The 12,602-nt window shown below is 33.3% G+C and overlaps 2 protein-coding genes across 2 annotated transcripts; one reads left to right on the plus strand and one right to left on the minus strand.

The window, feature by feature from the left end:
* Window positions 1-3,815: 3,815 nt before the first annotated feature.
* LOC133296981 (uncharacterized) lies at window positions 3,816-5,787 on the plus strand. Its single transcript, XM_061496024.1, has 4 exons — window positions 3,816-4,995; window positions 5,087-5,291; window positions 5,391-5,548; window positions 5,639-5,787. The coding sequence occupies exons 1-4, from the start codon at window positions 3,816-3,818 to the stop codon at window positions 5,785-5,787; spliced, it is 1,692 nt and encodes a 563-aa protein (XP_061352008.1).
* A 765-nt stretch (window positions 5,788-6,552) lies between these two features.
* Window positions 6,553-9,915, minus strand: LOC133296999 (uncharacterized). The gene is made up of 4 exons (XM_061496045.1): window positions 9,848-9,915; window positions 9,539-9,759; window positions 7,343-7,670; window positions 6,553-6,911 (listed from the first exon to the last, which is right to left on the minus strand). Exons 2-4 carry the CDS (start codon window positions 9,684-9,686, stop codon window positions 6,698-6,700), a joined length of 690 nt encoding a protein of 229 aa, XP_061352029.1. The 5' UTR covers window positions 9,687-9,759; window positions 9,848-9,915; the 3' UTR covers window positions 6,553-6,697.
* Between the last annotated feature and the right edge of the window lie 2,687 nt (window positions 9,916-12,602).

The following is a 12,602-nucleotide window of genomic DNA, read 5'->3' on the forward strand; positions in this document are numbered from 1 at the left end:
TTTAGCCTGGGCCAAGGCCCCGTGCCCTAATGTGGCTTTGCCACTAATATCATCCCAAAATTGTGTCATTTTGAGAGTTTGGAGAATTAATGAAGTGTGTTTTGATATTTTTATTTTTTTATTTATTATATAAATTTTACCAAAACACCCTTTATTAATTCCTATAACTCCCAAAACAACTTAGTTTTGGAATGATATTACGTAACTTTATATCATGTGACATGACAAATGATAAACCTATACATATTTATATACTATGATGCACAGACACTGACACGGGACACACGACACGCTGACACGTTAATTCTAAAAAATGGCATATTTCGACACGTTGGGACACGTTTTGATATTAAATAATATTTTTAATATATATAATATAATTTATATTTAATACATATAACAGTTCATAATAAGTCATATAACCAATCAAATATTCAAATTTCATAACATAAATATAAAAAAAAAAATTCATACCTTGTTAATTTTTCATGTCAAATTTCATAACAAAAAAAAATTGATTTATAAATGATTTTTTTTATTTTTAGTTAATAAAATAAAATTAAGACTAAAAAAAAATTGTGTTGGAGCATTGACCACGTGCCGAAAAAAGTTGATTGCGTGTCGAAAAAATATGTCGGAGAGTTGATCACGTGTCCCAAAATGTTGACCGCGTATCGAATGCGTGTCGGAGCGTGTCAGACGCGTGTCGGAGCGTGTCCATGTCGGACACGTGTCCGACATGCATTTTTTTTTTTAAATGACGTGTCCCGGTATCTGAGAATATATATACACACACGTACGTCGAGTAAATATTATGATCTTAATTCCTGTCTTTATTTTTGAAAAAAGATAACCCATCTCTTGTCTTCAAAATATTCACTTATAGGAGAAATAGCTTTATTTATGACAAGGACTTCATTCAATCTGATAGGCCAAATTTGGTGATTTCATTGCATATTGCTCAGATAAAATCAGCCCTCCTTTTAAATACTAGGGGAAAGTTTATTCTTGTAATCCCTTTTGGAATCCATCTCAGACAGGGTGGTGGAAACTAAATGTGGATGCTGCAATGTGTGTTCAATCCAAAAAGGCTGCGTGTGGAGGATTGGTCAGAGATGAGAAGGGTAACTGGTTAGTAGGTTTTACCTCCCAAATTGGTGCCTGCTCCCCTCTTATAGCCGAGTGTTGGACAATTATAAAGGGGCTGGAGGTAGCCTGACAAATGAATGCCTCTCAAGTAGAGGTTGAGAGTGATTCTTCCTTGGCGATTCAATTGACTACAGGTCAATTAAATAAGGCTCCTCTTGAAAGCCTTGTACAAGAAATTCACAATGGATATATCATAATTGGGTGTTGAAGTTCAACCATATTGGAAGAGCATCAAATCATTGTGCTGATTGGATGGCATCATTTGTTGTCAAGAGAAATCAAGATTTAGAATTATTTTTTTTCAATTCCTGATGGCATTTGATAAGATAGGATTGTCTTAGTTTGTTTTTTGTTTGTGGTTTATAGAGGTGGCAATATGGGTTGAGCCCGGCGAGTCAACTCGCTAACCCGCCAAAACGGGGCGGGTTGGGTTAAGGTTTTCAACCCACCTCGACCCGCCCCGCCTAGAAGTGGGTCAAAACGGGTTCAACCCGCCGCAGGGCGGGTTGACCCGCCGGGTTATAATTTTTTTTCTTCTTTACAATTAGGTAGTATTTCATTAGTCCTTAAATTTTTGTGATATTCAAAAATAAAAATTCTTAGTACTTCCTAAAAAAATAAAGAATAACAATTTTATTTATGACAAATGTCTATATATAAACTCCTAAAGAATGTTTGACACATATTAGTATACATTTAAGATTAAGACTAAAAAAATAGAGAAATATAAAATAAAATAAAATAACATTAGAAAAATTCATAAAATATAATTTATTTTTTAATTTTAATTAATTTATTTGTAATTGACGAGTTGGTGGGTTGACCCACCAACCCGCCATAAAACGAGATGAGTTCATTTTTTCAACCCATATTTTTTGGCGGGTCAACCCGCCCCTTCCGTTTTTGCCAGGTTGGTGGTGGGGCAGGGCGGATCGGGACGAATCAACCCAAATTGCCACCACTAGTGGTTTGGGGGTGTTTTAAAACCCCACCCCACCCCCCGGGTTGACCCGGGTCAACCCTGACCCCTCTCCTCTAAGGGTTCGAGTCTCAAGTTGGACCCTATATGCACATCAACCCCTCCGACCCCCAAAACCCCCCCGGGTTTCAGTGACTCCCGGGTCAGAGGAGTCAAAGGGGGTCATTGCGTATTTTTTTTTTAAAAGAAAATTGCTTAAAACAACGTCGTTTTTTACAACAACAAAAAAATCTTTGAAACCTAAATCTATCGTTCTCTGATTCTCTTCTCTCCCAGCCAGACGGATAGTCGTCTTCATCCTTCACTCACCGTTGTGAATCGCTCAAGTCAAGGACGTGGGGATAAAGGAAAGAGGTAAACTACGAAATCCATTTTACAGAATCGCTGTTGCTTAAAACTATGAATCGTTGTTCCTCTTCCCTTTGTACTTCGGTTAATGCTGTTCCTTTTTTATAGTGATAACATTTTTGATAGGCATCAAGCAGCAACTAATTAATTAATTGGCACAAAGTAAGTAGTTGTTAAATCTCAAATTTTTATTTTTTTGTGGGGATTTTTTATTATAAATTTTCATTCCAATGTGGAGGGGTTATTTTAGAGATAAAAATTCCAGCACCTTTAACTATTTGTTTCTCTACTTAGTTACATGACTTAATTGAGATATTCTCAAGCCGTGGATTGTATTAATCAGAAGGGATTTTGTGTTCATGCAGGAAACAAAAACAGAGATCACAAACTGTCACCGCTTAAGTTGTACCTGTTGTTGCCTTTGTTGGGTTGCTGATCTTTATTTGCATTTATTTAAGAGTCAGGAAGTCGACTAAACATTTTGAGAGTAAGTCCAGATGTTTATTCATTGCTTTAGTATAGAAAAGAAAAAATTAAATAAACCTATAGGCTATAAGCCCACTTGTCCTCTGTTTTATTCTGTTAAGCATCACGTAGCAAGTCTTTGGACAACCATGGAATGATGAGAATGCAGCATATATGAATGTAATTGTAATATAACTTTTAGGAATTAAATTAAAAATAAAATATGTGACCAGCCAAGGCTATGTCTTTCCATCGTGCCTGTATAACTGTTTATGTTATTGATGATTTGATGTGGATTAATTTTCAGCAAGATGTCATCTAATGAACTTAATTCAACACCAACTGAAGATGTGTCGTCCCAAAATTCCTCCAAACCAAATTGTAGGGGAAAGCAAGATCCAAGTTGGGGTCATTGTAGACAGGTTATGGAGAATGGAAAAACTTTTTTAGTATGCCAGTATTGTAACAAGACTCTTAAAGGAGGTGGTATTAATCGGTTAAAGAATCATTTGGCGGGAGAAAAAGGACATGTTGAGCCATGCAAGAGTGTGCCACCTGAGGTGCGGGCTGAAATGAAAAAAATTTAGATGAAGGTAAACAGAAAAAAAGAAAAGTCATACATGAAGAAGAAAGTGAAACTATTGAGCTTGGTGACCAAATAACACCTCCTGAAAAAAGTTCTTCCAACTCTGAAAAAGGGAAGAATCCCATAGGTTCTTATTTTCTTCAAAGAACAACTCCTGGATCTCAACCCACCGTAAAAAGCGTGTTACAGAGTAAAGAAGTGATTTGGAGAGCTCACAAATCTATATCAAAATGGATGATTATTTCTTCACTCCCATTTAATGCTGCCAACAATCCTTCTTTTCAAGAAATGTTTGATGCTGAGTGTAGTTTGGGTGCAGGTTTTAAAGCTCCATCAATGTATATGTTGCGTGGTCCATTGCTAGATAGTTGGGTTGATGATGTTCATAGTCTTGTTGAGAACTACCGTAATGTTTGGCGGCAAACTGGATGCACCATTATGGCTGATGGTTGGACTGATCGGACTAGGCGAACTCTTATCAACTTTCTTGTTTATTGTCCTAAAGGAACTGTTTTCTTGAAGTCTGTGGATGCCTCTCATGCTTCCAAAACTGCTGATTTGTTATTTAATCTGTTCAAAGAAATTGTTCTATTTGTTGGGCCTGAAAATGTTGTTCAATTTGTGACTGATAATGCTTCTAATTATGTTGCTGCTGGAAGGTTATTGGAGGCTGAGTTTCCCACAATATTTTGGTCTCCCTGTGCTGCTCATTGTATTAATCTGATGTTGCAAGATATTGGCAAGTTAGAGGAAGTGGGTGCAACCGTGGCACATGCTTCATCAATTACCAAGTACGTATATAACCATTGTCATCCTTTACACTTGATGAGAAAATTCACAGGTGGTAGAGAAATTCTTCGTCCAGCTCCAACTCGCTTTGCTACTAATTTTATTGCTTTGCAAAGCATATTAGCTCAAAAAGATCCATTAAGAGCAATGGTAACTTCAAGAGAGTGGACAAGTTCAGCATATTCTAAGGATTTGAAGGCTAGAAAATTTGTGGATTTAGTCTTAGATTCTAGGTTTTGGAAAGAATGTGCTGACATTGTGAAAGTTACTGAACCACTTATACGCTTGTTGCGTCTTGTTGATAGTGAAGACAAGCCTTCTATGGGTTATCTTTATCAAGCCTTTTTTAAAGCAAGAGAAGAGATGGTTAGACGGTTTCAAAGAAAGAAAAAGAAGGCGGAGCCGTACTTGAACATCCTGGATAGTCGGTGGGATACTCAGCTTCGTAAAAAGTTGCATGCTGCGGGATATTGGTTAAATCCAGCATGTCATTTCAATGTTGAAGAATTCAATAAACATGCATTGACAACTTCTGGTCTTTTAGATGTTATAGAGAGGTATGCTCATAAGGATGAGGAATTATTGTCCAAGTTAACATCTGAGCTGAGAACTTTCAATGAATCTGATGGTGATTTTGGAAGGAACATAGCTATTCGGGAACGAACTAAAGTTATGCCTGGTAAAATAATTTATGATTAGTATGTACCTTTAATTCTTGTTATAGTTGAATGATTGAATACTAATATATTTTATTGCTTACAATGTTTCAGATAAATGGTGGGAACTTTATGGTTTTGGTGCACCAAACTTGAGAAAATTGGCTATTCGTATCTTAAGCCAAACTTGTAGTGCTTCCGGTTGTGAGCGAAATTGGAGTGCATTTGAGCAGATCCATTCAAATAGGAGAAATCGGTTAGAGCATAAAAGGTTGAATGATCTTGTATATGTTCGATACAACCTAAGACTACAACAAAGGTATTATAATTTATACGTACATATTTCCAAAAATTTGTTTATTTTCTTTTAGACAAATATATGTTTATATTTGTTGATGTTGAATATTGGAAAAAATAGGAATCAATTGAAGCACCAAAATTATGACCCAATTAATTTGGAAACAATGGATGATCATTCTACTAGTTGGGTTTTTGAGGAGTCACCACCATTATTAACCGATGAAGAGGCAAGATATTTGAGGAATAATACCATTGAACCAATTGTAGATGGTATTGGTATGTTTCTTTATGATAATTCTATTGTTTAATTTGATGATTTGATCACGTTATATTATTTATTGACTTGCATATAATATGTTATTGTAGATGAATTGAATTTAGATGAGGATGATGTAGATGATGAACCTCATATGACTATTGTACCCCAAAATGAAAGCAATGTTCTTCAAGGTTTGGATGGCAATGGTGGAGAAAGACAAGGAGAGCCTGAATTTGATGATATTACTTTTAATTAACTCCATTAGAATATGAGTTTTGTACTTTGGTATATTGATACTTTAATTAGGTTGTGTAATATTGACTTATGGTTGTAATTGGTGAATTATGTTAACTATATTTTGAATCTTTGATGATTGGTGGTTTATTTTTTAATATTTTCATATATGATATATGTATTTATATTTTTTTAACATACAAAACCGGGTCAGCGCAGTGACCCCGTGACCCCCCGGTTGAACCCGTGACCCCATGACCCCTGACCTCGGCCGGGCCGGGTTTTTAAACACTGGTACTTTGGGCTATGCCCTCCTTTTTTTACTTTAAGAAAAAAAAAATCAACTTATAAATTCTTCCTTCTTCATTTGCGATTTCTTAGATTCATTAACTTCTATTTACATAGGAAAAATATGTTGAAAAAAGAAATGGTATAACAACTTGATAATAAAGATTTAATTATGAATTATGAATGTAAGAAAGTTTTAAAAAAAAATTGATAATTTTTTTTTCATTTATTTCAATAAAAAGACATCATTTTCTATTTAGCTTTAGCTTCTGAAGATTATTGAGCCGCACATGATAAATTACATCCACTCCCTCATTTAATTGAAAGATGGAAGATAATTAGGCTACAAATTTGAGTTCCCCCAATGATCTAACAGATAATTGCGAAATCAGCGAGGTGAGGTTAATTTTTCAGAAACTAAATTGGTGATTTATTGAATATTTTAATCAGAGTAATATTTGTACGCACAAAAAAGAAGAAGTTATTTTACTATTCATCAACTTCACATTATAAACTCAGGTTACACCCACTTTAACAAGGCCAAGATGACAAATTCTCAAAATAGCAACAAATTTTTTCCTGATACAAAAGTAGGAACAATACTGTGAAAAAGCGTCTAATTACAGGACATATATTAATATATCTCACAAGGAAATGATCTTCCTATGTGTATGTAAGTGCTCTCCAACCGAACCTAGTTCTCCATGATCATGATCATGAAAAATTAGGGTCAAGAGTCCTACTAAACACAGCACTGAACCAACAAGAAGTTTGTCATAGCGCTCCACCCAGTGAAACTTCAGCTGACTCGCCCCATAAAATGACAATGCTACTAGCGAAGTCATCACAGTTATTGTGCTGTAAATGCAATATGTGTGAAGCTTGGTAACACTAATTAATCTCCACAAAAACAAAAAACTTTCACAAACTTAATTGGCATCTAAACCAAACTAGCATCAAGCCAGAGTATATTATATAGTATATTTAATTAGTTTGAACTTTGAATTGTATATTCCTGTCCCGAAAGTCAAAACACATTTTCATGATCATGAAGTGAAACATTTCTTAGGGGCCATTGCTTAATTCAATTTTATGGCCAACATCAGAATTTCTAATCTTGATAAGTGATAACCACTGACACTTATAGAAATAAATAATATATGACTTTAAATAATCATAGGCAAACACAGAACCACCACACATGCACATGAAAAGCAGAAGCAAATTTTGCACATTTTAAAAAGAAGCTGGAAAAAAAAATCTTAGCATTCAATGCAGTTGACTAATACCTGAATAGCAGCACTATGATTGCAAGCACCATCATGGAAGATGAATTTCCAACAGCAAGAAATACTGGAAGTGTTGTAGCACAAGGAGACAATGCAGGAACAAGAATAAGCCCGGCTACAGCCATTTTCTCCATGGGTTGGTTGTGCGAATGACTATGGCCACCCTTTCCCATCAGAAACAACAGAACATAACTACCACCAAGAAATACGAGCAGAAGTGAAGCAAGCTTATGCACAGTTTCTTCACCAGCAATGGTGTTTGCCATGGTAATTGCTGTTATACCAAGCAGCGAAGTGGATATTACATGTAAAATTGCTCCAAATGCAGCTGCAGGAAGAAAATAAAGTTAAAAAACTCTACTAAGACAATCCTAGAACAATCTTCTGAAGATGAGTCTTTGTACTTGAAAAACGCTACAATAAAGGATAAAGGCAAACCCCTATGCATAAGGATCCCCAACTTTGCAAGAATAGGGGTGAGGGCCAATTTTGCGCAATCTTACCCTTGCAATTTTACTAAAACATGGTTTTCCAGAACATCAAACACTAAAATAAGTGCTGGAATAGTTTATTCACATCCTTGTTTTCCGTAGTTGAGTTAATAGTGCAAGAAGCAAGGATACCACCAAGCTAATAGCTTCATCATTAAATTTCCCTAGATAAATCTCAGCTGAGGCTATCAATTAAATTTAAAGACATTTAACAAGGGAAAATCCTTTGGAAAGGAAAAAAACTGAAGCTTATAAAGCTTCTGCTTTCTAAAATAAACTAAAAATTTATGTTATAGTATGTTATGTTCAGATATTAGATGTATTTGGGGGTTGAGAACCCATTTTCCATCTATTATATTTACAACTAGTCCTTGAACATGTCAAGAACAGGTTTTCAAGTCATTGAAGAGCAATGGTCCAGCATCAAATGCAGCCCTCGGCTAAAATAAAACGCTATCAAAATGTTCTACGAAGGATATATATGGTTCCATCAAATATAAACATATCACAACAAAAATTTACTAGTTCATACCAATCTGGACAACATTGACACGAATGATTGATGGGCCAATTAAATTTATATTTATATACTCCAGTATTTGCACCAAGCTTCACTCTCTACATCTTTCAACTGATGCCTCTGACTATAAATGATAATTATAATGCCATAACAGAACTTAATCTTCCATTGCAGTTTCTTTTTCAGAAAATATGTATTCAGCTACGTGACCATGAGTAACAAATAATTGAGCACAATAATGTACCAAAACAAACAATATGATCCCATTTTATCACCAACTTGAGTAGTTAAAAAAACAAGAGTAAACACCATTTTTTGTCGCTGGCAATATCTAAGAAATCTTTTTTAGTCCCGGACAATCAAAAAGGACCAAATTGGTCCCTAAAATTATGAGAAAAAGGGCCACATTAATCCTTATGTCAACTCCTCCGTCACTAACGTGGCCCTTTTTTCATACTGTTAGGGACCAATTTGGTCCTTTTTTATTGCCAGGGACTAAAAAGGATTTCGTAGATACTATCAGGGACCAAAAAGGGGTGTTTACTCAAAAAACAAACAAAATGCTATCATCCACCATCTAAAGTTTCAAGATTTTGTATTATACTTGACCTTTCGCTTTAAGACATTTCTTCAGAAAACTGAGATGTCAAGCTTAAGATTTCGGTATTCACAGGATTCACGGAAATTAATTGTCTAGAATGCAAATCATAGAGCTGCATAGATTAGCCAGAAAAGGAACAATAGATTTGTCTCATCAGTTCAACACTGATAAATTCTTCTAGTTATAGATCCGTGATTATTTGGCAAGTCAAGAACTGACTCAGTTGTTGAATAAAAACTAAGATCCAATGGAATATTACTGACGGGAGTTAAATATCCATTAAATATAAGATGAAATATTATTTTTCTTTTCTCATTCATTTTACTTATACTCAAACAAGCATCCCCTGCAATAGAACAAAGCTGAAGAAAACCATAATTCCCGAAACCTTTTGAAGATTCACACATGATCCATTACCCAAAAATAAAAATAAACAAATGTAACTTCAAACAAGTTGAAATGTCAGTGATTTAAACTTCCAAGATTTAATTTTTCTGTTATTTCAGAGGGTATTGTGGGTACCCAGAAAGCTGAAACAAGATTTCAAAGAAGAGGGGATCTAAGAATGAAATCGAAATACGTACTAACGAGGAGTGTTCTGGAGAGAGTCCATTTCTGGGCACGACCCACGATGGAGAAAGGAAGCCAATGTGTGGGAATGAAGGAATGCAGAAGCGACACGGTGGCGATTCCTCCGATTGTGGAGAGATCTTCGGCGGTGAAACTATTCATTATTACCCACCCAAAACAAAATTTGGACAAATTATGGGTGAGATCTATGAATTGAAATCTGCATCTGCAAATCCTGTTAGAATCCAAAAGGGTAGCTTCAGATTACCATAAATTTGGAGATAATATAATATAAATGGAGAAAATATAAAAGAAAAAGTTACAGAGTAAATTGTCCAGGATTTGTTGATTGCTAGTGGGGCAGAAGAAAGAACATTCGATAATTCACTTTTGTACCAAAAGGTGAAAATGTAAAAAATAAAAATAAAAATAATATAAGAATAAAAAATCTTGAACTAATTCTCAATTGTTAATTCTACTTACTTGCGATAAATAATTTTAATTTATTAATTACATGATTAAAATAATTTTGTTTTATAAATATAAATATGTAAGATTAGGGGAGATAAAATTATTATTTTTTAGTCTAAAACAATATTGAGGATTTTTTTTAATTTTAATTTATTTTAAAATTATATTAATAATATTTTTTTTGAATTTATTCATCACTTCATTGATTACTCGATTAATCAATTCAAATATTATGTGATCCAATATAGGGGCATTCTTTTAAAATTATTTTTTTCATTTTTAGAACTCGACTCAAAATCTCAAATTAAAGAAAACAAATTTTTTATCACTTTAAATAAATAATTGTCGGTAAAGATAATTCTTTTCAACCTTAATTTGGAATCTTGCAAGAAGAGAAACACTTAATCATATATAAAAAAACAAAGTTGTTGCTTCCACTCTTGAGAAAGCCAGGAAGATTAGTAAAATAAAAATAAAGAACAGAAAGGCTTATCGTGGAATAAAAATAACATAAATATAATGTTTTTTTTTCTGGGTGCATGGTCCCACTATATATTAGGGTTAATAATATATGAATTCTATTTTTTTCTAATTTTTTTATTTTATTTTGTCTCATTTTTAGTAAAACGATATTTACTCCTATAACAGCGAAAATATGCTCCGTCTTTTTCTTACAGGTAAGGGATTAAAAAATTCACTTGTTACAGAACTAGGAATAATTGATCTAGTCGTGAGCGATTTGGATGATTTATATTAGGTTATGATTTAATTCTTATATAAAAAAAAATGAAGTGATAAAAGTAAGATGATTTTCATATAAAAGATTCGTAAAGAGTTAGGGGCAGGAAAATTTACTTTACTTTTTGTACATATTAACTTTTCTTAAATGTATAGACTGTTTTGAAAGGAAATTGCTCACAGCAGCAATCAAACTTAAGTTTAATAGGTGAAGTATTTTAAGAACAGCTTAATTTGAGATTATAGATTAAAATATGATTATTTTATTTATTTTATTCCAGAGTTATTTCTGGAAGTCTGGAATTAAGGCCATAAACGTCCTAAACCTGGTGGGCTTCAAACTGTTGATAAGTTGCTCGGCCCGTTTGGTGTCAAAACTATCTCCTTGGAGAGCAGATATCTTCAATTTTACTTCAGAAAACTGTCTCACAATGAGTTTGTTATAAATTGTTGAAGTTGAGTCTGCTATTTAAACACCTAATCAGATCTTTTGAGGTTAAACCCTTTATTTCATGGAGTAAATTAGTAATAACTTGGTCTGTAGCTTTATGGATTTTAACCCTCTAGCCATTGAGTGAGATTAACTTATCATGTTACAATTTACTAATAATTTTTAATGTATATATAATCATTTTTCCTTATAATCACTTTTATTATTGTTAGATTAAAATCAAATTAACGACTCTCGCTTAATATCATTTATAACCGTTGATTTAATTTTAATCTAACAATAATAAAATGATGGTAAGAAGTTATAAAAAAAAGTGTAAGTATAACTTACCCTAATTTTTATAGATAGCAGTCAATTGTGATTTTAAGTTAATTCAATCGATGATGCTTTCAAATTTATTAACTTACTAAAATGGATTCATGACGTTTCATACTCTATTAGGATTTTGACGAGAAAATTCGTTAAATTATGTTTATATATAATTACATTTCTTCAGCACTCTTGTACGTTGTCACTCTTCAGTTTGCCCTATTGACAGTCAATGAAAGAGAAATCAAAAGTTGTTGAGAAATATCCAATCTTTCAATCAGGGAGGTTGGCACAAGGATTTCTTAATTACTCCTACCATACCTTCATCAAGAAAGATATTTTCAATAGTGTAAATGTAATATAATTATCAATTTAATTCTTAAATATCTTCTCTCAAAAATTGTTTCAAAGGTATCCGTTAGCCGAAAGCCAACGATTAATACTATTGAGGCGAAAAAATCATGTGATCGTGGGTATAATTTTTTCCAATAAAGTATTTTTTATACACACGGTCATAAATCAAACCTCTGTTAATATGCTTATAGGACTTTGTTATCTACTAATTATGACGGACTTTGTTAGTCTTAAATATCTTCTTTCGGTCACCATTGACCCGAAAATCAGTGAACTAGTCCGATTTTTATATTGGACCGGCCATGTTACAGAACCGGTGTGATTCAGTGCAACCCGCCGATTTTCGTAAAAAGCGTTGACCAGATCCGGTTTGTAAAAAAAAAAGAAAAAAAAAACTAATTTATTTTCATCAATTGACGTCTCTTTTTTTTCACTCTCAAACACAAATAGTTTGTTTTCTTTTAAAATATTTGAGTGATTTGTAACTTAACTTACATAGATTATGTATCAATAATATTAATATTATCTTGGTTATATAATATGTAAGAAATTTTGATTTGATTTATAATTAGAAAACTCGTTTACTGAACCTGAAATACCAGTATCACAAATATTATATGTTTGATAGATCTTTTGTTAAATAATGATGTGTAATTTATTATTTTTCATATTAAAATATTTGTAATTAGTATATATTTTTGGAAAATACATCCCTCCTTTAACAGCAAAACAAAACTATATTCCTGCTGACCCAT

Source organism: Gastrolobium bilobum, unplaced genomic scaffold, assembly GCF_033153095.1.
Source record: "Gastrolobium bilobum isolate Gb01-03AN ecotype WA unplaced genomic scaffold, APGP_CSIRO_Gbil_v1 utg2614, whole genome shotgun sequence".
NCBI lineage: Eukaryota > Viridiplantae > Streptophyta > Magnoliopsida > Fabales > Fabaceae > Gastrolobium > Gastrolobium bilobum.